Source organism: Amphibalanus amphitrite, unplaced genomic scaffold, assembly GCF_019059575.1.
Source record: "Amphibalanus amphitrite isolate SeventyFive unplaced genomic scaffold, NRLGWU_Aamphi_draft 000788F_arrow, whole genome shotgun sequence".
Classification (NCBI taxonomy): domain Eukaryota; kingdom Metazoa; phylum Arthropoda; class Thecostraca; order Balanomorpha; family Balanidae; genus Amphibalanus; species Amphibalanus amphitrite.
In genome coordinates, this window is record NW_024882282.1 from 117,513 (window position 1) to 145,365 (window position 27,853).

General features: G+C 58.8%; 1 protein-coding gene across 19 annotated transcripts in view; it reads left to right on the plus strand.

The window, feature by feature from the left end:
* LOC122366157 (CLIP-associating protein 1-like) overlaps positions 1-27,853 on the plus strand; it is an 81,387-nt gene that overhangs the window by 52,540 nt on the left and 994 nt on the right. For 2 of the 19 annotated variants that reach the window (XM_043338038.1, XM_043338039.1), the window contains exons 7-31: positions 2,521-2,561; positions 7,204-7,306; positions 7,889-7,951; positions 11,023-11,097; positions 13,304-13,458; positions 13,794-13,903; positions 14,408-14,534; positions 14,842-15,095; positions 15,589-15,722; positions 16,301-16,450; positions 17,766-17,912; positions 18,701-18,820; positions 19,557-19,764; positions 19,949-20,051; positions 20,898-20,954; positions 21,866-21,976; positions 23,296-23,373; positions 23,965-24,135; positions 24,355-24,518; positions 24,735-24,915; positions 25,193-25,324; positions 25,626-25,843; positions 26,169-26,192; positions 26,743-27,141; positions 27,365-27,752. In XM_043338038.1, coding sequence (XP_043193973.1) covers positions 2,521-2,561; positions 7,204-7,306; positions 7,889-7,951; positions 11,023-11,097; positions 13,304-13,458; positions 13,794-13,903; positions 14,408-14,534; positions 14,842-15,095; positions 15,589-15,722; positions 16,301-16,450; positions 17,766-17,912; positions 18,701-18,820; positions 19,557-19,764; positions 19,949-20,051; positions 20,898-20,954; positions 21,866-21,976; positions 23,296-23,373; positions 23,965-24,135; positions 24,355-24,518; positions 24,735-24,915; positions 25,193-25,324; positions 25,626-25,843; positions 26,169-26,192; positions 26,743-27,141; positions 27,365-27,752 — 3,713 coding nt within the window. Of the gene's footprint in view, positions 1-2,520; positions 2,562-7,203; positions 7,307-7,888; positions 7,952-11,013; positions 11,098-13,303; positions 13,459-13,793; positions 13,904-14,407; positions 14,535-14,841; positions 15,096-15,588; positions 15,723-16,300; positions 16,451-17,765; positions 17,913-18,700; positions 18,821-19,556; positions 19,765-19,948; positions 20,052-20,897; positions 20,955-21,865; positions 21,977-23,295; positions 23,374-23,964; positions 24,136-24,354; positions 24,519-24,734; positions 24,916-25,192; positions 25,325-25,625; positions 25,844-26,168; positions 26,193-26,742; positions 27,142-27,364; positions 27,753-27,853 lie in introns of all 19 variants that reach the window. The other 17 variants (XM_043338040.1, XM_043338046.1, XM_043338042.1 and 14 more) reach the window with 17 other exon arrangements.

The window sequence follows — 27,853 nt, forward strand, 5'->3', positions numbered from 1 at the left end:
ACGACACGGCCTGACCTGTGGGAGCGCGGTGTTTGGACATGGCGGAGACAGAGGGCGATCTCTGGGCCTGGCATTGACCGCTGTGCTCTGTGCCAAACGAACTGAGGCGAACCGAGCCAAGTCACCTGCGTTTAGTCAGCCTCCCCTTCCTCCCTCCCTCGGGCGGGTACCCCTGTCAGCCGCACCGCTCCCCGTCACTCGGAGACGGAGCACGTGCCGCCCCGTCTGGTGAGCAGCCAGCGGGCCGGCTCGCCGGGTGGTGACACCCTCTCTGACCCTGCCGGCAACCGGTGACCGTCCCTCTGCCGCGGACCGGGCGCGGTTTCATCAGACGAGCCGCAAATACCGGCCTCGTGGCCGACGAACGGCCGGCGGGCGGCTGACGAGAGTCCTGTGACCTTCCACCCATCCGCCGGAGTCACGCCGGCAGCCGACCGGAGGGTCAGGAGACACGGGCGGAACGGGCGGACGGAGCTGCCGCTAGTGTCGCTCCAACGGTATCTCGCCGCTGTTGGCATACAGGTGACACTCTGAGACTATATTCAGAGGTCATATTCTACCCGCCACCGAGCGACATGTAACGCATTGGACCGCCCGACGACTAGAGGTCGGCCAACCTCCTCCAAAAAGCGTGACGTTCCGCCAATTTGGCCTGGCGGTCGTTTCTCGCCATTTATTCAGCCGAGTGACGGTCGTCGGCTGACAGCTGAGTGAGCCGTTCGCGTCGGCCGCCGTCTGTGCCGGTCGGAGGTGCGCCGACCCTCTCCGGCTAGTAGGTGGATGGGGCGGTGACCCGACCTGCCATCGGGTGGTACAGGGTCCACCTGTCACCGACCAGAGGTGTCCCTCCGGCCGGCTGGTGGAGGGGGCGGTGACCTGACCTGCCATCGGACGGCGCTGGACCCACCTGTCACCATGTCAGATGTGCCCCTCTGACTGGTGTCCTGGCCTGCCGTCGGGTGGTACTGGGCATACCTGTCACTGTCGGTACTGCCACCGGGGCCGATCCGTTACGGCAGGTTTATTACCCCGGCACTGCCAACGTGCCGAGCGGACGGTGGTGTATCCAGCTGTGTTATCATGCTAGAGAACAAGTGACTTAGGATTTAGAAATACGGCTGTTACGTTGTGATTCTCTAGGTGTGGATTTCCCCTTCTCCGCTGCGCGATGTACCGGATCTTGCGGAGGTTCTACAGATCACGGTCGTATCTCGTCATCTCCGCGTCTGATCTGCATAATGGGTGCCGCGCTCCAAAATCACCGCATCCGCCCGGCGGAGAATGCAGGCTATTTATTCTCATTGCACACAGTCTGTAATTCAGCCTCCTGAAGGGGGCATTACGATTAGTACGGTTATGGATACCAGTCACGGTTATGTGTGGGTTTTGGACGGGACGGCTCCGCTCCGGCGAGCTGTGCTGGGGAGATGAAACGAGGTCCGCGTCAGACCGGTTTTAATCAGTGTGTGGAGCTGCCGCCGCCCAGCCCTCGACCAGTCCCCGCTGCCCGGTCGGATTGGACCCGGTGTCCTCACACCGCCCCATGACCGGTGGACCGCTGCATCGACTGTGGAGTGTGGACTGTGTTGTGGAGCGCTGGCCTGAGGTTTGGACGTCTATCCCGCCTCTGTCGGCGCCGTCCAGTGACGCGGCTGCTGCGGGCTGCCCCAGCTCGAGAGGCGCTCGGCGCGGCGCTGTGGAGTGTGGAGTGCTGGGTGGGTAGGTGGGTGCCATCGGCCCCGCCGGGCCGCCGGCCACACCCTCCCAGCGGCCCGCCGAGCGCCGCCGCTCTGTCAAGGCCGCCGCCGCCGCCGCCGCTGCCGACGGAATGAAAGCCGTCGCCCATGTGCCGGCCGTAATGGAATATTTACGGCTTGTTGCGTGGCCTGTTACCTGTGCGTGCTGACTCAATTGGTCAGAGTCTTTATATGGCCACTGCGGCAAGAAGTTTAAATGCCCTGAATGCTGGGTAAAGCTTGTTTGGGCACAGTGATACTGTCTTATTTTGATTGAACGCTGGATGGGTTTACCGCACAGCGCTTTGGGTAGTGTCTAGTGCCCGTCACATCACCTTGAAAAGGCGGGATCGTTACGGTACATGTCACCAGCAAGAGCCCCGTCATGGAACTCTATTGACACAGACAAACAAATTAATGGCTTATGACATCCACGGTGTTTCCCAACCGTCTTATGTCACGTCCCGGTACCGCTCCCCTCCAATTGGTGCGTCTCGCGCGTGTGACGTGTCTCTGCCGGGCGGTGCGTGTTGCGTATGTGGGCCATCCGTCCCTCCCCCTCCTTCGGTCTGTGTGTGACCGCAGACCTCTTATATCTGCAGGCTCCAAACGGGACCCCTCCCCCTGCACAGTGTGTGACCGTCGACTGCCCATAGGCTCCAAATGTAACCCCTCCCCTCCCCTGCACAGTGTGTGACTGCCGACCCCTTCTGTCCACAGGCTCCAAATGTAACCCCTCCCCTCCCCTGCACAGTGTGTGACTGCCGACCCCTTCTGTCCACAGGCTCCAAACGGGATGATGAGGATGAGGTGGACCGGATGGCGGTGAGTGCCGGCACGGAAGAGGGAGCTGGGGGAGGCAGAAGGACTATGGGTTTGATGGCAGTGCGCTTATTGAATGGAACAGGCTGGTGCTACATTGAAATGGTTGGTTAGGGACTCGCTACATTCCCTTTTATCCTATTCGGGCTGTCGTGAATTATTTGAAAACCATTTCATCCCACTCTGGTCTGTCCACCGATCCCGGCTCGGTAGCTGACGTGTGTTTGGTCGGTGGTGCGGTGCCGTACACTAACGGGTGTGACGGGCCGCAACCACAGCTCACCGTGACCGGCCCCGGTGTCCAGGTCAGCGGTCACGGTCGATTGGTCAGCGGTCATCTCAGCGGCGCCCGCTGCGCCCACCAGCTCGGCGGGAGACATGACCGGGCAGAGGCGGGCCGGCTCCGCTGAGAGACCGTGCCTCGGCGGCCGGTCACGTCAGCCCGGCCCGGCTCATACACTGCACGGGGAGGGAGAGAGATGGTGCTGTCTGCCGCTATCTGCATCTTCACCCGCTCCTCCCACCCCCATGTGTGGCGGGTGTATTACCATACAGGTACGGACGGCCGCGTCGAATGGCCGCGCCATGCAGCAGGGATTTACGGCTGGGGACGGTAGCGGCGGCGGTGACACGGGCGCGAGAGGCGCGCTCAGAAGGCGGGCCGGCGCCGCCCGTCCCGCCCGTGTCGGACGATAATGGATGAGACACCGCCGCCAATGGCTACAGCTGAGCGCGACTCGTATATGGCTGCTGACGGTGGCACAGCCTGGCTGGAGACGGAGTCGGCGGCGGCGGGCGGCCGGGGTGGAACGCCAAGGTCATGAAGGAGAGGGGTGCTCGAGGGTACCGCCTCCCCTCCCCACGGGCTCCCGTAGCCGAGTCGTCCGTGCGCGACCAGGGGCTGTTCGGCCGGCCCGGGCACAGTAGCTAGTTTACCTGTCGGTCGACTGTTTGTTGTGTTGGCGGGCAGCGCTGACGGCCCCGCCCACGCCCGTCTCTCTAGTTTCTCGGAGGGTGGATGTTGGCCGGCCCTCGTGTTCCGCCGACCTGTACGTGGCTATGGCCGACTTTGGCTGACCTTCGTGTCAGTTGCTGGGTTCGCTGTGCACGGTGCACCAGCTTTTGGCCAGGACCCAGTGCTGGTGTCTGGTTACGTTCCGGTAGCACCTCCCGTTTACCACCCTCGCCCCCCTCAAGAAAGGCTGTGTATGTAGTGTGAACGTATCAAAGCTATTTGCAATGTCATTTGTTGGCAACTTGTATCACAATACCCAGCCAGCCTTCGTGTCTCAACTGCACCTGACGCGTCAGTGTTTGTTGCTCGGTCTTCTGGTCTCAGTCACTTATCTGGCCGACCCGCGGTCCGCTCCTCTCAGCAGTACTGACAGTCGATCGTTTCACCACGCCACAGCGTCTACTCAGCACCCAGACGCTGTTTGTTTGTGATCATTTAGCGCCCGTCTCTCCGATTGGACGCCATTGGATGAAGTCATTGTGTGCAGAGCCACACTGTTGTCTATTGAGTCCGGTTAGCCCCGGGGTCGACCAGCCGGCGCGGCGCTGTGGTGCTGTTGTCGAGGCCTCTTGTCCCACCTGGTATCACGTAGAGCGCCGAGAACCCCCTGGATGGTTATAGCTGCAATCGTGACCTCGGTAACTGTTTCTTATTAGCGGCGTTTGTTTTCAACCATCTATTATGTTTCGTTACTCGTCTGGTTCTCTGCACGTTTGCAACATGGAGGTGCTGTTCTTGAGAGAATGCATGCTGCTCAATACCAGGTCAAGTCGTGTTGGTTGGTTCCTGGACCCAGCCTAAGTAGACCAGACAATCAGACTGTCCCGAGCAGAGCAGAGCGATCGGCAGTGTCTGCCCGTCCTCCGCCCTCCCCCGGTCGTAGCGAACGGACCCAGTTTTTACTGCGAAATCGGTGGCGCGCGCCGATCGCCAGTTGTTCCCCGCTGTGTGAGATCGTTAGCGGCGGGCGGACGGACGGCGCCCTCCTCAGGTCGCCTGTCTGCCCGGCCCGGCCGACTGTGCATGGACCGGGCCCGGTCGGTGCGTCCGGCGGCGCCGCGCGGAGGGCCGGGCCGGTTAATTGATATTCGCCGAGCTGAGGAGCGGGCCCGCCGCCGGCCGGCCGGTCAGAGCTGCTGCAATGTGGAGCGGTCGCGGCCGACGGGTCGGCACAGATGGAGACGGAATGAAACGGGATGCGGCGGGCGGACAGCGGCACACGTGTCCCGTTGGATAGATAATCATTGCATCGCTATGCGGCTGATGCAGCGCTGTGAAGCTGTGTTTGGCTACGAAAGACGTATTTCAGACAGTGTGTGCGAGTTAATCATATTCATCGTCAATAGTGGTGTATGTTCTTCCGCGAACTCAGCTCGTCTCTCCGGCTGTCTGTTTAAATTTGAATTCCAAACAGTCGGTGTCGAACGGTGCCACTTTGCGCCGTGTTCACGGGTCACGGAGCCCCGTTGGGTTTTGTTATCACGGGGCCGGTTTGGTCACGGCTCACCGGCGCTCGTGACCGCCGCTCGGTGACGACCGCTGCCCGGGCGCCGTGCTGTGGGTGTCACTGTCCCGTCACGTGACATCAGGCCACCGACGTCACAGAGCGTCACGTACGGCGTCACATAGCGTCCCGTGGCGTGACTGCTCCGCCCGACGCGGTCGGCTCGGCTCGCCGTGGACGACCGGCCTGGCTCGGCAGGGTTCGGTCGGTCGAACAGCCCGAGTCAGGTGACCTGACCCGCTGACAGCTACTGAACGTGTCGCTCCGCGCCGACACGATGATGCATTGATGCGCACTGTGTGCCGTCTGCAAACACAGCCTCCCAGCCGAACAGGAATATGTCGGGCCCTGACGCCGGCCGGTGTCGGTATTCCGCGGACAAATATGGCAGGTCTCGTCCGCTGCGGGTCGGCGGCCGGAGCCGACCCGTCCAGCCAGTGTCACCGGACGACCTGCTGACATATTTGTGGACACCGTATTGGGCAAATGATGCCGGAATGCCGCACCTGCGGTAACTGCTGGCTTGGTATCTCGTGCTGAGGCCTATGACCTGGGCCACTGGATGGAATGGGCTTGGGCGGACTGGCATCTGATGGCATGCGGACTGAGCAGTGTTCCTGCTCCCCGCACTGTTTCTGTGACCGTGTGCGGTTGATGAACTGACTTCCGATGAGGGATGCTCTGTTACGCGCGTAAAGACGCGAGGGTGTGCGATGACTGAGAACTCTGAACAACCTCCAGTCTGTCTGCTGTGCACACGCACGGTGTCTGAGAGCACACTGGGCGCTGTGACCGCTCCAGCGGAGACCGCCGGCCGGTCCACCGCGCCGTGTGTCTGTCCGCGGGGCGGCTATGCGCCTCCTGTGTACGCCGCTGATTAGAGACCGATACGTCATACGGCGCGTTCGGCCGGAGAAAGTGGACAGCTGGGCCGCATTCCTCTCCCCCTCCCCCTCCCCTCTCCTCTTCTCTCCCGTCCTCCGAGGCGCCAATTCCGGTCAGCTGTGCGCCGTCGCTCCCACGCCACTTTTGTTTAGTATTTTCTGTCGATTGTCTCCTCCCTGGCACCAGCCTCCGCCCGACAGTGACTGGGGCCTTCTCTGTTTGTGGTATGTCTTCATTACTCATTGTTTTGGCTGCGGTTAGTGGCTGTAAATATGAGTAGTTCAATGTCCGGGTTCGATCTGTACATTGAATAGAAAGCTGCACCTGTGCTTTGTTTTCTCTTATTTTTTTCTGAAGTTGCAGCCTTCTTGCCCTTTTTCAGTTATTGGGTCTGAGGTCGATAGAGCAAATCGTGACCAAGCATTACTTCACGGGGCATGAACTCTGAAAAGTTATTTGGTTCTAAGGTGACTTGTGTTATTTGTAACAAAGACGCTTTCTTCCGCGTATTCCTATGTGACCCCTGGTCCCAGCACTTCATGACGCCGCTTTGCTTTTAAATGCCACTTTGCTGGGACGGCCGGGCCGGCGCCTTTCGGCGGCCGTGATCGCGATATAATGTGCACGGCGGGCAGTTCGTGCCATGACTGGCCGGCCGTGGCGCACGGCGCCGTCTGCCAGCGACCCGGCGCCGGCCGGCGGTACTGCCGCGGCCGTATCTGTCCCAGATCAGGCCCGGCCGTCTGATTGTTGTCCGCACCCGCCGCTTGCATCATGACCCACGGTCCCTGCCGCTTTGGTTGATCATCATTTTTAAGCGCTGTTAACAGCCCGTTTACAGGTTCGATCAGTGCAGCCGATCTCATGAATCCATGCATGTAATGGTGAAATGGATGACATGACAGACATTTCGCTTATCCCGCCGTGCGATGCTGTCTTAGTGTGAGACCGCTCTAACGCCGCCAAATTCGTCAGCTGGATTTGCCAGCGTATGTTTGACCGTCGTAGGGTTCGTGTCGGTGTCGCTTTAAAAGCGGATTGGAGTCGGCTGAACCGTTTGATCTCCCCCTGCTGTGCATGACTCACGTCGCCGCTGATCGGTGACACCTCGGGGCGCGCGCCGCTGTCAGGGGACGTGCTCTGTCGCCGCGGCGGCCGGGAGCCCTCCCCCTCCCCCTCCCCGCCCCGCTGACCGGCCGGCTGACTCAGCTGCTGACCGTTACCTCGCGCTCTGCCGGCAGGTCAAGTCGGCGGCCTCGAGGTCTACCAGCGCGCCGCCCGTGCGCCGCGTACCGCCGCAGAAGGCGGCCGGCGCGAACGGCACGCTGCCCTCGGGCGCCACCAGTGAGTGATGCTGACTGTCTGTCGGCGCCGCTGACACCGGCCACCTGCCCCCAACGTCCTCCGGTCCAGTCACTGATCAGTCTCGTTTCGAAAGTATTGACATTGTTAGCGGTTGGATTACTTTCGGATGAAATGGGACATTACTAATTGGTTTGATGAGGTCACCCATTATTAATCCCGCATATCTGGCTTAAAAATGCTTCAAGAATAACCAGCTCACCCGATCCCTAGTCCTCTATTCCAGCCACATTCCTGTTTAATTCGGGGGCGCTCCCACGCCTCTGTAGTACTGGGCGGGTGTGGCGGGGCGCGCTGACTGGCTATAGCCTGCTGTGGTGAGCTGTGCTGTCGGCGACACAGGACCCGCCGGGACCCGCGCACGCGCCACGCATGCTTCTAGAGAGCGGCGCAGAGCTGTCAGAGTGGAGCGGCGGTAGAGTTAGCTGTGTGAGTGTGTGCCGCTGGTGTGGGGCTGCCGCTGCTGCTGCTGCCGGGCTGCCGGACGGACCGGGCTGGGCCTCTGAGCTGGCCGGCGTCCCCCGCCGTGGGCTGACCGAGTGTGGCCGCGTCCTGTGTCCGCAGCGCCGGGCCTGCGTCCCAGGGCGGCCCGCCCGAGGTCGCCCAGCATCGACCGCCGCACACCCGGTAACTGTCTGCCGTATCCCTCCGCCTCCACCGGCGGAGGGGGCTCTGTGTGCCAAACCAGTTCGCTTCCAGTGCTAGGCTCGAACCGCTTCTGTATGTAAATACAGCCTCCTGCCCCACGCTCAGCTTTCCCGCTGCATTTCCACGCGTGTGTTTGCGGTGTACAGAAGAGCCTGATGTCGCTTACGCCGTCTCCCGCCTCGCTCTCTGCCTCTGCTGCTTCGTTACGCGTCGGCCATCTTTCATCATCCTCTTCAACGCTCGCTTTTATTTCTTCCCTGTTCTCCGTCGGACTCCGTGGATTGTGTCGTTTGTGGCTGTTCCTGGTGGAGTGTTTTCCCAGTGCGGGGGTGTTCCAGCAGCGGGGACTGACATGTCCGGTCCGTGGACAGGATAGTGACCGGTCTGAGCCGGTGACGGCAGCGACTCCTAGCTCGCGATGTTCTGTACCGCCTGAGATAGCTGCGGGGCAGGGAGAGTCGGCCAGTCGGCCCGGCTGGGACGGGACCTTTCAGATCGGAACCGGGTTGCTGTGTTCGAGTGAAGCATTGCGGCTGATTTTATCTGAGGCAAGATAGGCCTTAGTATTCAATGAGTCATTAGTTTGTGGTCCAGTGGCTGGAAGATACGGGATAAACGCGGAAGCTTATTGGCTTTCGGACGGGCTTCCCATCGCGTCGATCTAGGAACTGCTGTCCCTTCGCGTGTCTGTTCGGTTTTATGAGCAGATAGGCTGTTTGTTGGGTCCAGCTGCCTGGCTGAGCTGGCCACCGTGTGGCGTGATACGACAGGGGAGCGTGCTGAGCGTGCCCAGCTCCTCGGAACACGCTGGCCTCTGGGGCAGTGACGCGAGCCCAGAGTGCCGTGCAAACGACCTCAGCGGCTCAGTCTCCCAAACACCAAATACGGCGCCCGATTTCCAGTCCACGTGTTCTGTGCACCATGCTATCGCGCATTATGCCTGATCCGTGTAATACTGATTGGATCTGCGCCATCTGGTGTATCGGCCTGTCCGGATTTACCATGCAACCTGCTTTACATGCCCGTTATGCATTGTGCTGGGCCTCACCTCGGCGCAGTTGTGGTTGGCGGTGCGCCTGCATAACCCTGCTCGTTTTCTCCCGCTCCTATAACACGCCTTGTTCGCCGTTTTCTCTGCCCGTTTCTGTCTGCGGTTCTCCGCTCAGCCGGCACAGAGGAGGTGTTGAACGAGTGGGAGCAGGGAGTAACGGCCGCGCGCTCTGCGGCGCCGGAAGGGCGGCCGCCGATGTGCGTTAGATAAGCACCGGCCATCGGAGCGGAGGAGGCGGGCCGCCATTCACCGGGTCGGCCAGGAGGAGCCCCCGGGCCGGCCGCAGACAGCCGACAAATGGGCTACTGAGCCACCAGTGAGAGACAATGAGGTAAACTGACGGCCCATCACCCCGACAAGACAGGGACAGATGCTGTCGAACTGATTGCATCGCGGTCTGGTCGGCACCTGGCACCTGTCGATTACATTCCATGGCTCTAAACCAGCCTGAAAAGTCAAGGCGTAATATGCTGGCTGCTAAGTTGATCCCTCTAATGGTCGTGTTGTATGTGCTGGTGATCACTGACAGCCGTCGGTGTGGCGGTCAAGTCCTCCCTGTGCCGGTGGCGCTGTAAATCGCCCTCTGGCGGTGGTATATCGCTGGCGGTAGCGGAGAGGGAGGCGCTGAGTAAACAGCGCCACCCTCCGTCCGTCTGTCGCCGCCGGTAATGGGATTACCGCCCCGCCAGCCGCCCGCCGGCCGGCCCCGCGCCGGTGCGTGCGCGCGTGTCCCGGCCCGTGTGCGTGTGCCGGTGATAATGGGAACGTGTGACCCATCATCGCGCCGGCGGCGACCCGGTCCCGCTATCCGCCGGCGAAATGACGCCCCGCACAAAAACCGGCGGCCGCAGGGGAGGCTGCGACGCCGGCGCTTCACGCACACTGTTTGGAGTCGGCGGCCGCCGGCAGAGGGTAGGTGCTCCGGACGGTTTTTGCGCTGCGATGGGCGGCGGTTCAGTGCGCACCTGGCATCTGGCAGAGCACCAATGGCCGGCCGGTTTGCACGTGTGGTGCGTCGACTGAGGCACTTAGCGGCCGCGGATTAGTGTGGGAGACTTATCGCGCTGTCGGTACCACAATGCGGTAGCTAAAAGCCTCGTTCAACACGGCTTCGACGTCCAAAGGATGTAAGCTTATTAGGGGGCAGTCGGTGCTGCCTCGGTACCGGCTGTTTTCCACTGCAGTCCAGCACTAAAACGGACATTTTTCCCGAACAACTATCTATGTTGCCAGCAGTGAGATTCGTTAGAAGCACCGTGCTTGGGGGCTGTAGCGTTTGCCGGTTGAATAAGCGTTTCATATTCAGTACTACCAGGCAAAAGAGTTCGCTGGATGCCTCGTCTGTTTGATAAGGTGCATCATTCGTAGGAGTGTTCCCTTCCCTTGTCCCCTCGTGTCGCTCATTTGCCTCGGGATGTGGCCCTGTGTTTGTCGTTTGTTTGAGGATGTTTGTGTCGCTCCCAGCTGACAAGGGTCCTGTTACAAACACTGTCTTGGTGCCCACTAGTCCGTTTCACCGCTTGTTTTGTTCTAACCGGAGAGTAATTCGCCCCTGTTGTCACTACCCACGTGTCTGTTTCCGCCGTGGCTGGCTCTTGTAACAGGATTAACCCTCGCCGGCTGCGGGCGGTACATGCTCTTGCTCATATGCCCCCGTAACGTGCTTACCGGTATACATAATTACTCTGACTCTTGTCGCAGTGCACCTCTGTATGGCTTTATTGACCTGACTTGTTAGCGTGGCGGCGACAGGGCCGGACGTCTACCGACCAACCAACCGATCGGACTAATACTCGAGCTGATTCTCGACCGTTCTTCTGAGTGTCATTGGTGAGAGTTTATCTGAGACTTGCGATCGGCGATGGTTTGGTCGGTGGCTCGGCGGTGCCGGCCCTGTCGCCGCCGCTGCCCGCCTGTCCGTGCCGTCCGGGCATGCTGTGCCGCTGCCGGCCGCCACTAACCGTGCCTGTTGGTTCGCCTGCCGACGCTGGCGGTACAGACGCCGCCCGGGTCCGTCGGGTGCCGTCCCTCGTCTCCCGAAAGCCGTCGGCCACGTCGTCCGCCTCGAGCACAGGTAGGCAGCGCGCGACCGGCGCTCTCTGGGCCCGTTGGCCCGCTGCACCGGAATGTACCGAGGTGAGGCCGAGGGGGCGGCACGCGCGGGTACGCCTACGCCGGCACCGCGGCACTGTGCTGGTGGGGGCTAACTGGCTGTGCTAACCAGAGCTGACTACAGTACAGCGTGGGTGGACACGCGCCGTTCATGTATGCACTCAGTGCGGCATTGCTTTGCGCAGGGTGGGCGCACAGAACGCACGCCTGACTGCATGGGTGGAATGCTGGTAAGTGGGAACCACGTGCAGTGTGTATTTTGGGAGTGTGCGAGCGTGTGCGGTGCAGTCACCTTCACCTGAAGGTGATGCCTGCCGGACGGTGTGAGCAGGGATGGTTTGCGTGGAAGAAGGTTATGAGCAAGGCCAAGTAGCACGCGTTGGTGTTGAAATGGTGAACGATCCCGTCTTAGGACTACGTCAGTATGGGAAGGGGTAAGTGAGGGTTTCACGTTAGTATTTGGGTATGGTGCTAATCAATAGGAGTGTGTTGGGAGAGTATGTGTCGCGCGGTTGTTGTGGCGTGTTGTTGGCAGGGCTGAGTGGTAGCCGGCAGTAGGGATATGTCTCCGGGATCGCGTGACCGGGCCGGCGGCGGAGGAGCAGTGACAGGCCCCGGCGCCGGTCTCCGGGGAGTGCGGATGGCTGGGTGGCCTGTCGGCGTCCCGTGACGATGCGGGAGTGGCGTGACGCGTCCCCCGGAGCAGCGCGGTGGGACAGACTCTCGGCGTCGTACCTGCACCGGCCGGGGACAGAGGCCGGAAGTGGGCCGCCTCCTCCGCGCCGATACAATGGTCCGCCCGCCGCTGCAGCCTGGCCTTGAGGCGGTCCTGCGCCGCTGCAGCCGGCGAGACAGGAGCTGCGGCTTGGCTGGGTCAGGGGCTGTCGGCGGGGCTGCAGCTCGATTGGGACAGGAGATGCTGCACGACTAGGGCATGGAACGAAAATCGATTAGTTTTTTTTTCGTAGGGCGCGACCTCGAAATCAAAAGTCTTTCGTGGTAAGGAATTTTTATTAAGTCGCTGAGTGGCTTGTTATGAGTGATTCACCGCATACCAGCCCGTGAAAGTGTGGCAGTGATGCATTTTACTGAACTACACCATTCGCTGGTAGATGAGCTGAAGCCGGACCAGTGCCATTAGTTGTAACTAGAGATGACGGATGGCCCGGTAGCTGTTAGGTGTCCGGCTCGGGATCGGGCGGGAGGCCGCTGTGCGCCAGAGAAACGGGAGGATATCGCGGCGATAAGTGGAAAGTGGCCGCGTGTCGGCAGGCCGCGGCGCCGTGGGAAGGAGCCGAGACCCGTGAGTGATGGTCCGTGCCCAGATAGCACGTCTTCACGGGCCGCGTGATGGATCACCGTGAGTGGGCTCACGGTAATGGTCGGGGATGAAATCACGGCTGAACGAACCGAGTCACCTGGTAATTCAGTGGTTTGTGAAACTGGGGTCGCATTGTACTACTTATCAGTTCTTGTTGATTAAAGTCACTACCATAAGTCTTCCTAATGGATTTTGGTTATCTGTCGTGTCGCCCCTTTCTGAGAATTGTCTGCTGTTCATTTTTGGAGTGCGTAGTTTGTCTCCGCGGCGGCCTCCTACTCCCCGATTAGCTCCGTGCCTGGTGATAATCAGCGTTCTTATCGCTGCGGCACGATGGCGGGACGTGATAAACAGTCATAATTTGCTCTCAGAGTCGGATCCTTGCCGTTTAGATAATTGCCATGGTGGGGACGTTTTGTAGCTCATTATTCCAGCCTTTGTGTCGGTCTCAGTGTTGGCAAATTGCGCTATACTGTGGCTATTTGTCGTATCCGGCTCAGTTGTGCCGCGAGTACCACCTCAATTCACCTCCTGTCGACGGCGAAAAGGGGACAGGTTAATTAGCTTCCGTTCTTGCATTGTGATTAGGTGTGGATGACATCACTTTGATTGCAACGCCTGAGTGATTACAAGCCGATGACTTGCACTAAATGAAGTGGACAGGTGTTGCAAATGGCGGTTTAAATTCGCGAGTAGGTTCCTGGGATGTTTGTTATGATGAGAGGAACTTAGGGCCGCCAAGCGGAACTTCGTGGTATTGCTGTGATATTGTACGCCGGCGCGTTGTTACCCCTACCCCTCTCTCCCGGGTGTGACGAGTGACGTGTCGTGACTCCCTCGCCCTCAGCGGCCGGCGCCATAGACGAGGCCATGTTCATCTCCGCCTTCGAGGACGTGCCAAAGGTGACGTTGTACTCTCACAAGGACCTGGAGGACCACATGGTGAAGATACGCGAGACAGTCAGCCAGCCGTCCAACCCGTGGGACAAGCGTATCGAGGCGGTGAGTGGGCGCCGCGCGGGCCGTCTGTGGGGTCGCAGTGGGGTGTGCCGAGTGGCGGTGGTCACCGCGCGGCTGGCTCACTGTGTGCTGGGGAGTGGAGGGTGTGTGTTGCAGCTGTTGACGTGTTGATTGACGTGTTGACGTGTTGCAGCTCGGGATTGGACTGGACACGGTGAAGGTATAACCCCCATTTGTAGGGAGGGGCACCGAGACACCATCTCGTGGGGCCGGTGAAACTGCTGTGTGTTTGTCCCCGTGTGATACTGAACGTTACACGACATTGAGATTAGTCATCGTCCATGTCCGCTGAGTATGGGGCCTTGTTGTGTCCACAGCTGAAGAAGCTGCGCAGTATCCTGATCGCCGGCGGCACCAACTACGACGAGCTGTACCAGCACCTGCGGTTGATGGAGCCGGCGCTGCAGCTTACTGTCCAGGATCTCAGGTACCGACCCGATACACATGACCTCACTGTCCAGAATGTCATATGCTCGGTGTGTTGAGTTCCTTGTGTTGAGTTCCTTGTGTTGAACAAACGAACACATTTCATTGCTATCAGTACAGCTCGGGTTCGTGCGTGTGAACAGTACAGCTAACAGCTCAGAATCTCTCCGTAATGCCTCACGACTGTAGATCGCGACTCGACAGGGCGACAGGGACCAGGAATTATCGGCGGCTGGGCGGCAGATCGGCATCCCCGGGAACTCCGTCTCAGCTCCATGTTTCTAAGAATTCTCTGTCGTGCTGCTACAAGGAACTCGACGTAAATCCGGGCCCTTGTTTTTGTGAGATTATAAGTATGTGCGTTTGATAATTCAAGACGTTTACGTTTGAAGCATCTCCGAAACTTCGTAGCTGTATATCTAGTTTTACGATTGTTGTCTGTTGTGCCCCGTGTGGTACGACTGTGTCAGAGCTGTAACCCGCGCTGCCCGCTGTGCGTTCGCAGGTCCCAAGTGGTACGCGAAGGGTGCATCACCATCGCGTATCTTTCCCAGCAGCTGGGCCACCGGGTGGACCACGTCTGTCTCTCGCTACTGCCCTACCTTATCGAGCTGATTCCAAACAGTGCCAAGGTACGTGGTTCGTTAACCATCGTCCTTATGATCAGCCATTATAGTTGTTCACACGATATTGTGTGGTATCGATTTCTAGCTGCGAGCTGATACGGCCAGCGCATATGCTCATATGTTGGATTAGGTCTGATGCCGTTTGATATTCTATATCTCCTGAAAAACTGCATCATTACAATGGCAGACTTAAAGGTCATGGTGCTGATTATTGCATATTGGTTTCGATGCAGGACTCCCTTGTCTTCCGGCGACCGTTTCAAGCTCCTGGCATTGCACGGGAGGCATGACTTATGCCCCTCTGCTCCATCAGGTAATGTCCACATCGGGCGTGGTGGCCATCCGGTTCATCATCCAGAACACGCACTACGCCCGCCTGATCCCCATCATCACCGGCCAGCTAAGCAGCAAGTCTCGCGAGATCCGGCGCGCCTGCTGCGAGTTTCTCGAGCAGCTGCTCACCAGCTGGCCAACACAGGCGCTCGAGCGGCACGTGGCAGTCATCCAGGAGGCCGTCCGGAAGGGCGTCTCGGACGCCGACAGCGAGGCGCGCGCCGTCAGCCGCAGGTATAACGGCGGGAAGCAGGGCGGGGAGGGGAGGTGACCGGCGGGCTGGGACCGCTGGGATTGGTTAGTTCATGGCAGTATTGTAGACAGTGTATGGCTGTGTGGTGAGACGGCTCATCAGAACTTGAGCCTAAAGGCTGAAACAGACTCTTTCCGCGTTCAGGAAATCGCATGCGAGAGCCTATTCAAATACATTATAATTCTTCCCGCATCAATCGCATCCGGGAGGTGCGTGCGATTGATGCGAGCGTGCTTCCATGTATTTGAATAGGCTCTCGCATGCGATTTCCTGACTGCGGAAAGAGTCTGTTTCAGGCATAAGGTTATAGTATGAGCTGTTTTACAATTCACGGTATTTGCGTTAAGAGGGGTTTTTCTTTTAGTCTACGTCACCTCCCCGTCCGCCTCTGACTCAGGTAGTTTAATCATGGTAAACGTCATAAACGGTCAGTTGACATCGTTGATTGTTGTGACATGTTTTCACCCTTTTCAGAGCATACTGGGGATTCGCCGACCATTTCAAGGAACAAGCAGACTCTCTACTGAACTCGTTAGACTCTCAACACAAGAAACTACTGGCTGGTGAAATGTCCAAATCCAGTTCGAACAACTCGCTCACAGGGCCGTGTAAGTAGGGCTTATTCGCGGACAAATACCTTAACGTGTCTTTGGTGGTCGCTTTATTGCACACCTTGGTGTAATTGCAGACCTAGCCGCCAGGCCGTCAGGACCTACTGCTGACAATAACAGTCTCTTAAATGACGAACGGCTCGAGATGAATGATGTCTCGACGGCAGATGATTGTGATGACAGTCGCATCATTAGGCGTACCGTTAACGTTGAGCTCCCATCTGTCAGTGCACAGCTCACACTGACTAGGGTGGGCTGCACAAGCGTAGAGCTGTGCTGATGCTTACCATATACATTGGAGGCAGATTGGGTGCACCTGGCTGTGTGCCGTCTTGACACGCTACATAGCGGACGGCAGTCATTGCCGCTGTGCAACATGCTATTATCAGCTTCAACCAATGTTATGTTATCGTTGTTGCACTTCAATTTTGCAATATATTCAATGTTGCGTTTCGGTGCAGGTTTCGTGTCTTTATTGAATTGTCATGCCTGGCTACATCTCTCGCCGTACCGCTCCGCTGTGACACTGAGGTCGATCAGGGACTGACGGTATTGGATTGTTGCGCCTGTTGCAGCGGCGATCCGTGTGTCGCACGCGGCGCCGGTGAGCTCGCGGTCACGGGCCTCGTCGCGCGCCGGCAGTCAGGAGAACCTGAGCAGTCGGACCACCTCCCTGCCGCGGCGCAGTCACATCCCGCAGCCGAGCCCGCCCAAACCCGACAGAGGTGCGTACTACACACCGCCCAAACCCGACAGAGGTGCGTACTACACACCGCCCAAACCCGACAGAGGTGCGTACTGCATACCGCCCAAACCCGACAGAGGTGCGTACACACCGCCAGAAGCCCCTACAACACGTCCAACTCCCCGCCCAAACCCGACAGAGGTGCGTAAACACCGCTAATAGCCGAAAATAAAAAGCCCAAACCCAATGTAAGCACGATTTAGACCCGGGAATTAATCCCATTATCCGCCTGGTTCCCACGGGTGTTTATCACTTATGGTAAACCCCCGCACGTGCAGCTGGAAAGAGGTGAGTGTCTGGTGTATCAAAATCTGCCCGAACCCGGCATATATCCGCCCAAATCTGACAATTAGTGTGACTGGTCGCTGATCCATACTGAATCATTTAAAGGCGCGCTGATACGTGGTTTAGCTAGCGGTCGTCAGTCCGTCTAGTACAGTACACAGACTCGCTATTGACAGCGTCATTTCGTACCAACGGCACACGACGGTCTGATAGTTTTCGGTTGGTATCCGGCTACAGGCTGAGGTAGGTCGTGCCGTGTTCATTGTCAGCGGCCTGTGACGTAACAGACCCACAGACGGGTCCTGTTTTTACCCGCTGATCTGGCGGACGCGCAGCCACACTGTCCCTGGTTCGACAGCCGCCGCTAATGGCCACAGGCCGGCCACTACTCTGATCGCTGCAGGCCGACCAGCTAACGCCACAGGCCGGCCAGTGGCCACCACTCTAATGCTACAGGCCGGCATACTAATGCTAGCTGTCGGCCGACTTCTCTGCTGTGAGCTTAGGCCACTGCGAGCGACGTCGCCACATTTCTCCCAGGCTCACGGGGATCCACACAGACCTTGGGTGAACGGAGACGCTGTCATTTTGAGGACTTCACTCGAACTGAACGGTGTCCCGTTTGGGGACAAAATTTGATATCACGTATCTTATGGAGAGGTCTTAATCCTCACGTTCACACTTTTCGTGTTTGTTAGCGTCGTCTCTCACATTCTTGTTCCTTCCCATTTACAATTTAGTAATAGGTCACATGCAGTGTGCTTTTAATAGGATGTTTGTAGCTTATCACTTCAATTGGCCAGTTCTTCCCCTTTTTAGCCCCTAGCCCAAGAGCTCCCCCCAGTACCGTGCACACCATCTCCATTCCAGTACTTCCGTAGCGTGTGTGCCGAGTTAGTACCTAGCCTCGGAGAGTGCGGTACGTGTGTGCGCGCCTGCCGTGTGCGGTGACCCTGCGTGGTGTAGCGTGTGGCGCGGACCGCCGCTGAGACCGGCAGTGTGTGCCGCAGGCGGCGGCGAGTCGGCGACCGCCGGCCAGTCGCCCGCCTCCTACCGCTCCACGTCGGCCATCGACCTGCAGGCGGCGCAGCGGGCGCGCGCCCGCGCCCAGTACGCCGCCGCGCAGCGCATGCGTGTCGGCTCCGGCGTCAGTCTGCGTGAGTAGGGGGGCACATCGGCAGGGCTGAGAGGGTAGGAGGGGATGGGCTAATCACCTTCAGAGCTGATTTAAGAGCATTTATGGACAATTCTGAACACTGGGGCCCGTAGAGAGCCGGTGTTCATTCTAAAATATTCTAATGAAATTTTGACTCTTACCTTGGGTAGCTAGAAACGTCATCAACGTTTCTATCAGAAACTCAGTTCTATGTAGTGTTCGGGACTTGTTTTGATGTTGTAATCCCGCCCTGTGCTGCCGGACTCAGCCGCCGGAGACTCGGTGGACGGTACGTGTAAGGGACTCCTTAGGTTTGTCTGTGAGCCCCCGGTCGCCACCACAGGGCAGGGGACACTGGGGACACAGCACAGTCGGCCGGCATGGCGCGCCCTGCAGCTCTGCGTGTGTGTGTGTGTGTGTGTGTGTGTGTTTGTGACTGCCGCTCCCAGTCGGTCGGCCTGGCTCTGTATTGCGCTCAGAGTGTCCTCTTTCCAAGGGTTTGGTCGATAGCAGTTTTATGATTTTGTTGTATATCGTATTGCTGTATTTCTGCATTGTCTATTTCTCTTTCTGTATCTCCTGCGGCAGCCATCACTACGTTTAGTTGTACTGCTGTCCATCTCTTTTCGCTTTCTCCTAGCAGTTTTCTACCCTTTTCTCTCGGCTCTCTCTCCCGTTCAGTTTGCCCGTGTGTGCCTGTATTGGCTGCCTGGCTGGCCCGGTGCCGCCCGCCTGCCTGCCGGTCGGCCTTGCCCCGCTGACCGGCCGCCCGGCACGTCTGCTCGACAGCGCGGCCGCGGAAACTGACAGCGGCCAGTCCGGCGCGCGGCCCTCCCCCCGCCGCCGCCGGCTCCACCGAGTCGCCGAGAACGCCGCGGAACCGCGGCCGGAGAGTGACCCAGAGTCAGCGTGAGTACGACGGGACGGACACGGAGCCGGGCGCCTAGAGAGGCTGAGACCGACCCAGAGGCTCGCTGGTGAATCGGCGACGAGATGAGATGGAGGCGGGCGAATTGGGACACGGCGGCGACAGAAATGCCGGTCGCCATCTGTCTGCTGTATCCACAGCTGAGCTATCAGCGGGATGGCATAGTCATTCACCTCTGACACTATGGGCTCATTTACGTCGGGATCGGCCTCAATGAATAATACACGCTGCCTTCCTGTACTTCACCAGGTGGTAGACGTAGATTTGTGGATTGATGAGCATGATTTAGCGTAAAATACAACAGGCAGTAGATTTAGAGAGTCGAATTGCTTCACCTGTTTTGGTTTGTAGTTGGCTTTCCCTGCCTCTCGATGTTATTGATTTTCTTCGAAAATGTATAGCCGTCGTATTTTAGCACGTACTCCGTCAACTCCTTTCCTTATGCAGTCACGTCCCGTGTCTGTGTACCGTAAGTGTTCAGACGCCCCGCAGTCGAGTCCGACTATGTTCACAATTTCTTTGCCTGCCCGGTGATTTCTTATTACTATCGCTGATCGTTAAAGACATCAACGTCCCGTGATACTCAGTTTATAATGTACTGTGGATGCCATCCAATATGATGGATATCATTTCTCCCTATCAGTCATGTTTTGTGTAGCGTATTCGTGCTGTATCGTACCGTACCTCGGCGCTGACCACCCGTGTCTCTGTCCGCAGCGGGCAGCCGTAGCGGCTCTCCGTCCTCGCGTCTCAGTTACGCCACGTACACGTCGGCGGCGGCCGGCTCACCGGGCGACGCGCACACGGCCGGCCGCACGCGGCGCCGCTCGGGCATCCCGCGCTCGACGGGCACCTCGCGCGAGCCATCCCCGCACCGGCTGCCGGCCGTGGGCGCCGCCGGATCGGCCGGCTCGGCCAGATCTCGGTGAGCCAGACGGGGACGGTGGGAGGAAGGATCAAAACTTGTCGGAGCTGTGGCTGGTGTGTTATTAGAGGCAATCTAATTGAAGTGGGGTATGCTTTTTTATTCATTTTCTGCGGCTGGTGGTGGGTTGACCTCGTGATTGGTGCTGTGTCTGACTACTCCCGTGTGTGTCTTTGCGGTTCAGGTCGATAGCGGGCGGGACGGAGGCGGTCCACGGCCGGCCGGTCACCGTGCACAAGATCCTGCAGCAGAGCAGGGAGGCCGAGTCGGCACTGGCAGACGCCCTGGTGAGTGGGCCGCCGAGGGCGACGGAGACGGGTCTCATCCCCGGTACGGGGACCAACCGTGGGCGCGCCGCTACGGACTGATCGGCATGACCCCTCCTCACCGCAGTCCGTTGCTTTTCATCCGGTCTCCCGCGGTTGACCTATGTCAATTTCACCGTCTTAGTCTCAGTTGCCCCGTGGTCCCTTACCCTCCCTGTCACGGCTCACAATAGACAGCTACCACCAAACGGCTTGTGAGCCGACCGAATTCAGTGAGTGGCAGCAATGTTAGGGACCCCGCCGATACGCAGCCCGTCTGCCGCGCCCACGGGTGGTCCGTACCAGATTGTGAATATAGTATGAATTATTTAGGGCATGAATGTGCTATCGTTTTGCCCCCGTCAGTTGACTTATTTTTCGTGTTTCACTGGCCGCTGTGGCCATTGCATGGCATTACAGTAGTGAGAAACGTGTACATACTTAGTTAATGTGGTGTGGTTTGCACAGCGCACTTGATCACCTATTTTATAACGATACGCCATTCGTTAACAATTTTACCCCACTTGTTCTTCTGTCTGCCCACTCGTGTTCTCTTCACATTTTGGCATGTTTCTCTTTATTTATTTTATCACTTCATTGCCTTTCCATACTCTTATTACTTATTTTCTCTTTCTCATTGTATTTCTCTTCCCTTTCACTCTTCCCCTATCTTTTTCCACTATTCAGCTCTCTCGTCTGTGGCTGGCTGAGCATGTTGGCCGCCCGTGTCGCTCTGAGGGCGCGCGGGGGCGGCCGGCGGTGAGTGACTCCGCCCCGCTAACACCTCCGCCTGTGTGTCTGTCTGTCTGTCTGTCTCACCCCTCGCAGTCGGACGATGACGCCTTCAACGAGCCGCTCTCGCTCAGCGATGGCGCGCTGCTCGATGTAAGTGCTGCCCGCGCCGTAGTACCGTACTGTCAGTCCTGTGGGGAGCGCTGGCTTCTCTCCCTGCCCTGGTCCGGTCCGGCCGTGTCCGTTCTCATACTCACTGTCCGCTGTAGCTGTGGGTCTGTGCATGTCAGCTACCGGCCTCCCAACCCGACTTGCCCCCCCCCCCCCACACACACACACACACACCTTCGTGCCCGCCATCGGTCAATGTGTGTCCTTATTGTCCAGTGGGTCATAAGTGTCCAAAGGCTGTTGGGTTTGTCCATTATCAATATGCACTGTTCCGCTGCCAGGTCCCTCGTTCGTTCCATCTACTCTTGCGTGCGTTAGCCTATCAGCTGTCCCGCCTGCGTGTCCTCTGAGTCCTCGCTCCTGTCCCGGCGTGTCCTATGAGTCCCCTCTGAGTCCTCCACCCCATCCTGGCGTGTCCGGCAGGCGCCCGCCGCCCCCGGCGTCCCTGTGGCCGCGGAGCCGCGCGCTCCGGTCCGCTCCGTCAGCTCGATGGGCGCCGGCTGCGCGCCCGTCGGCCGTTGGCGCGCCGCGCGGCCGGCTGGCGCGGGAAGCCAGGTGATCCAAAGGCTCTGTGTTGTCCTGACCGCCCTCGGTTTCGGCGTACGTGATAGGGACGAGGAGCCTGCTGGTGTTTGGAATAAGCTACCTTGCATCAGCACGATTGTGTTTTTTGTGCATAATTAGACACTGTTTCTCGTTTCTGATATCCATTGTAAGACTTTGTAGTAGCAGTTAGCTGTTTAGTAGCGGCTTTTTCGTTTCTGGGAACGATTTTGCTGTCCTCGATGAAAAATAGCGTCAAGGCCCAAGGTTCAAAGCTATTGCCGCGCCCATCCCAATGTGATGTGAGCGTGTCGTTCACGCGTCACTGACGGGTGTATCGGTGTTGACAGGCGACGACGCGCACGCCGCGGCCGTTCCGCTCGTTCGACGACCATTCTGACGAGTCCGAGACGAGCAGCGTGTGCTCGGAGCGCTCCTACGAGTCGGCCAACCGGCGGGAGGTGAGCCACAGACGCGCGCTGACCCATTGAGGGAGAGGTGAGCTGCACCGGGTGCTGTCTCACTGGGGGAGAGGTGAGCTGCACCGGGTGCTGTCTCACTGAGGGAGAGGTGAGCTGCACCGGGTGCTGTCTCACTGAGGGAGAGGGGAGCTGCACCGGGTGCTGTCTCACTGGGGGAGAGGGGAGCTGCACCGGGTGCTGTCTCACTGAGGGAGAGGTGAGCTGCACCGGGTGCTGTCTCACTGAGGGAGAGGGGAGCTGCACCGGGTGCTGTCTCACTGGGGGAGAGGGGAGCTGCACCGGGTGCTGTCCCACTGAGGGAAAGGGGAGCTGCAGTACACCATACACTGCCTCATCCTGCCTCAATTTCCCTGGTGACTGGTCAAGGTGCGGTACGGGCGGAAAAGGTGAGCTTGAGACGGTAGTACCATGAGTCAGATCGACGAGTCTTCAGACTGTAGCATCGTAAAATGTCCCTCTGTTTCCTTCGGCTCGATTCTGTCAATAAAAAATCGTTCGAAAAAAATGCAGATTGAATATTTATTTTCTGAAGACTCGTTGATACTCTGCATTGACGGTTATTTTGAGTCTTGCCTTGTAGGATATTAGATTAGTGCAGGGTCCCTTTTGGTTCCCCCGTCTTACGCTTCCTGTGCTGTGACTGTGAGTGGTGGTGGGACGGCGAATGCTTTTGTTCTCTTCAGGATAATAGTTAATTGCTAATGGCTTCAGTCTTCTGAAACTGACGTGCTTATTGGTCGGCAAAACTAATTATATTTCATGGTGGTACAAATGGCTCACTTAAGGTTTTTCAGATCACGAGGGAATCGCTTTGCGTTTGTTGCAAGGTAAACTCGCTTTTTCTTGTACGCCCATGGCGAATAATGCGCTTGAGATCGCTTTGGCTGACCTATGAGATGGCTTTAGGTTCTGTGCTTGCTGAGTAGGTATGTCAGTAATTGTGTCTCGGTCAATCACTGGATCAGTGTGGTTAGAGACCGATACCGCTTTTAGTGCGAACTGAGCGAGCCGCCGCTCTCTGTTTACTAACTCGCCCCGGGCACTGCTACAGGACTGCGCCCGACTCATATTCTGAGGCAATACTCTGCTGCCGTGGCTGTAAATTGGACCTACATACTAGAGTCTGACGTTGAGTCGAGCGCAGCCTGTGGCGGTCTGGTGCCGCGGTACTATTTCTTCTGCCGGCGTCGCGCCGCTGTCTGTCCGTGTCTGCTCTGTCTGGGTCTGTCTGTCGCTGTCTGGGTACGCTGTCTGACCGGCCGCCCCGCCCCCGCCCTCGCTAACGGTGCGCCGCGCAGTACGCCTCCGGCTGGCACGGCGGGCCGCCCAGCCTCTCCTCCGGCCGACTGAGGGACGTCTGGGAGGACAGCGGACAGGTAGGGGCGTGTGACAGGACAGGTAGGGGCGTGTTGGAGGACTGCGGGCAGGTAGGGACGTCTGGGAGGACAGCGGACAGGTAGGGGCGTGTGACAGGACAGGTAGGGACGTCTGGGAGGACAGCGGACAGGTAGGGGCGTGTGACAGGACAGCGGACATGTAGGGGCGTCTGGGAGGACAGCGGACAGGCAGGGGCGTGTGACAGGACAGGTAGGGCCGTCTGGGAGGACAGCGGACAGGTAAAGGAATAGGATGGTAGACAAAGTTACAAACACGGTGTAAGCTCGGGTATGCGGTAGGACCGTTTTCGCAAACAGTGGTCAGCTGGAAGGGATCACGTTGAGACCCACTACTTTTCACGGCCCTTGGTGACCGTGAAAAGCGATTTAGTAGATCCTGGACTCACGGGGAATGGAATGATGATCTCAGATCTTCAACTTTATAGTTTATGGTGGCTAAAGCCGCTTGGAATTACCTTTTTGTCACGACTTGTGAGTGTTTTTTAAGCAATCTACCCTCAGCTGACCCACCTCCCTCCCTTACCGGCGCGCTGTCTGACGCCCGGCCGCCGCGGCCGCCCGCGTCTCCAGCAGGACGTGGGTGAGGTGATCGCCAGCCTGGCGGCCACCCAGTGGGCAGACCGCAAGGACGGCCTGCTCGCCCTGCAGGCCGTGCTCCGGTCCAACCGCATGCTGACCGCCTCCGAGCTCAAACGCATCACAGAGATCTTCACCAAGATGTTCATGGATACCCACACCAAGGTACGGCGTGGTACTAGGCGGTCGTGTCCATGGCTGTTCGATTACTGTCCTAGACGTGCCTGTATTTCGTAATACGCTGAAGTTAATGGGGTAACGTTAAAGGTTTGTGTACCTCTCTTGATCAGCAGGCACAGATGGACACTGATAATGAGTTGCCAGCTACCGTGTGACCGTTGCTGACTGGACGTGTCGTAACTCTCCTCCCCCTCCTCCGTGCAGGTGTTCAGCATCTTCCTGGACGCGCTGCAGGAGCTGGTGGTGCAGCACCACGACGACCTCGGCGACTGGCTCTACGTGCTCGTCACCAGGCTGCTCAACAAGCTCGGCGCCGACCTGCTCGGGTCCGTCGTACAGAAAATCAACAAGACACTCGACATCGTTCGGTGAGTGGGTGTCTAAGGATAGACACTGAGTGTTGTATTCGGTTTGCGACCGTCCTTGGTGATACCTTGGAACCGATGGTACAAAAATTTGGCGTGTTGTCATGGGCTGGTCTTGTCTCTTAACTCTTATGACTGCCTCTCCCACACTGCTCCCCGTCGTCCGCGTTCTGTGCGGCCTGTCCCTGCCGTGACCCTCCATGACTGTGTGTGTGGCAGGGCGTCGTTCCCGCACGAGCAGCAGCTGCACTGCGTGTTCCGGTTCCTGCTGGACCAGACGCAGACGCCCAACACCAAGGTGAAGGTCAATACGCTGCGCTACCTGCGCGCCGTGCTCGACTCGATGGACGCGGCCAGCTTCCCGGCCGACGACCCCGACCTGCCGCTGGCCGTCACCAAGGTACGACCCCGACCTGACGCTGGCCGTCACTAAGGTACGACCCCGACCTGCCGCTGGCCGTCACTAAGGTACGTACGACCAGACCTGCCGCTGGCCGTCACCAAGGTACGACCCCGACCTGCCGCTGGCCGTCACTAAGGTACAGACACCAGACCTGCCCCCTGACCTGTCAACGAGACACCATGAGGAATCTCTCTTTACATTATGCCTATCGGTTCTGATTTTAACCGCTTTTTTCCCGTGTGTCGCCGTTAATGCTCCCCTCCCGTTCGTTCAGGTGATTGGCTGGACGACCGACCAGAAGTCGGTGGACATCCGGAACTCTGCCAAGGGCGTGGTGGTGGCGCTGTTCAACCTGAACACGCCGCACTTCACGCGGGTCCTCTCGCAGCTCTCCAAGCTGTACCAGGTGGGTGAGCGGCGGCGGCGGCCCGGGCTGTCCGGCGTTCTCCTCGGGTGCAGTTTGGGCAGCGCGCTGGTATAACATTCACGAAACATAAGCTGGCTACGGCATGTGACGGCGTCCATGTAAATCTGTAGACCATGGTATGGTAAATGCTGGATTCTGTATTCTGTGAGCGCAGTATCCCCTTCCGCCGTTGTCGCCGTGTCTAGTGTAGTAACTCCCCTCCTCCTGATGCAGGACGCGACCTCTGCGGCCTCACCCCACGTGTGTATGTGCTGACTCCCCTGCCTGTGCCCCTGTCCAGGACACGGCCTCGGAGGTGATGCAGCAGCACCTGCGGCGGCGCGCCAGCATCGACCAGTCGGCGGCGCTGATGCGCGCCCGCTCGCCCGGCTCGCCGATGGCGCCCTCGAACGGCGGCCCGGCGGGCACGTTCCCGCGCGCCGGCGGGCCGCGCTCGCTGACCCGACTGCGCAGCGACCCGGACGACACGGAGAACCTCAACCCGGAGGAGTTCTACAGGTACCGGCACGCCGGGGCTGGGGAGCCTACGGACCGCGGGAGGGGAGGGAAGGACGCAGGGGCCACGGAGGAAGCAAATTAAATTGATGTTAAAGCAGTTTAGACTGGACGCTGTTCAGTTGCATAACTGGTGGATACTGGATGGATATAGCGGGATATAGATAGTGACATCCCCGGGAGTCTGAGGCTCATTAGTTTCACGGGAGATTGGTACCGCCTCGGCAGAATAGGGCGCTGATCCGCCCATTATTGCCTAGCAATGACCACGGCGGATTTGGTACGGTTACGTCACAATGAATGTTGTGTCTCCCCTGCCTACCTAAAGTGATGGGACACATTGTGAAGGAGGGTGAGTTTCAGTGTAAAGAATGCCCTTCACTATAATTTCGGTGGCACCATTTGTTTGTGGTTTTGATTGTGACTCATTTGTCTTTGTCTGCGCTGGGTTTGCGGCTTTTTTTTACAGTGCCACACTCCTGTGGTTTGTGTTGTGCTGTGAGCTTAATCCTCGCGTATGCTTTTTGAGTTCGTGAGGATAATGAGTTATCTTAAGCGATATTTATTTTTGCTTCTTCAGGTTTGTTCAGTAAAAAGTACCTCGGGTTGTTACTAAGTTGCAAGATCCGCCTTGCTTGCGCTGGCTTATGGTGAGGCTGCATGGCGCACCGGCCACCGCCAGTTATTCCAGCCACTGCTGATTCCACCGTCCCGATGTCTGCTAATTCACCGTCATGCTGAAGCGTCATCAGCGCCTCTACGTTTTTCAAACACTTGTTGATCGCCACCGTCCTGACGTTTGTTGATATTCACTTGTCCCCACTGTGCTGATGGAGCGAATCTGCAGAGAATAACTGCTCATTGTCTTTTGCTAACACTCGCACACTCCGCCCTGTGCACAGGTCCCTGCGGCGCACCACGGCCGAGATTCAGAACTACAGTTTCGACGGCCGCGACACCGGCCCCAAGGCGGAGCCGGAGCGCGACTCGACCTCGCAGGACTCGGGTATCAGCCAGATGTCTCTGGCGCTGGAGCGCACGGAGCTCTCCTCTGCCGAGCGGACCGAGTCGCGCTCTCCGGCCCGGCTGCGCGCGCTGGGCGAGCCGGCCGCCGCGCCGCCGCCGGCCGCCGACGAGCCGGCCGAGCCGCTGGCCGACGAGGCCGAGCTGGTCATGACGGTGCTGGCCGAGCTGAACGCCTCGCACGGCGACCGCAACACGCCCGAGCGGCGCAACGCGCTGCTGGCCGTCTGCCGGCTGGCCAAACAGGGCTCGGCGCAGCTCTGGAGCGAACACTTCAGGTGCGTGACGCCCTCAGCGGCCTGGGGTGGGGATGTTGGTTATAGTGCTGCGGGTTACGGGCAGTGCATCGTTTTGCCAGCCCACAGATACTTTAGCGATGTCAGGAGTCTTGTTTTGTCAAGCGCGGCTTCATCAAGTTAGAAGTAGTTTGAACCGCCCCATCAGTGGCGATGTGCCGCCTGCCGCCTGCCCTGACCGGCCCTGTCTCTCTCGGTGTGACAGGACGCTGCTGCGGCTGCTGCTGGATAACCTGCGCGACGGCTCGGGTCCGGTGCGCGAGCTGGTGCTGGCCGCGCTGACGGAGATGCTGCGCCGCGACTGCATCACGCCGCTCTTCCACCCGTTCATCGAGCTCATCTTCCTGCGCGTGCTGGACGCGCACCGGGAGCCGTCGGAGCGCGACGTGGTGCGCGCCGCCGAACAGTGCGCCGCCGTGCTGGCCGGGCGGCTGCCGGCCGAGAGCGTCGTGCGCGTGCTCAACCCGCTGATACAGACGGGCGAGTACCCGGTGAACCAGGCGGCCATCAAGACGCTGACCCGACTGATGGAGCAGCACAGCCGACACCTGGTCATCAGCTGTCTGCCGGAGATTATGCCCAGCCTGCTCAAGGTGCGCATCTAGTGCCGGATGGGAGACGGACAGGGGGGGGGGCAGGGTGCGGGGTGAGGAGACGGGCAGGGGCGGGGTGAGAGATAGGACTGGGCTGGGAG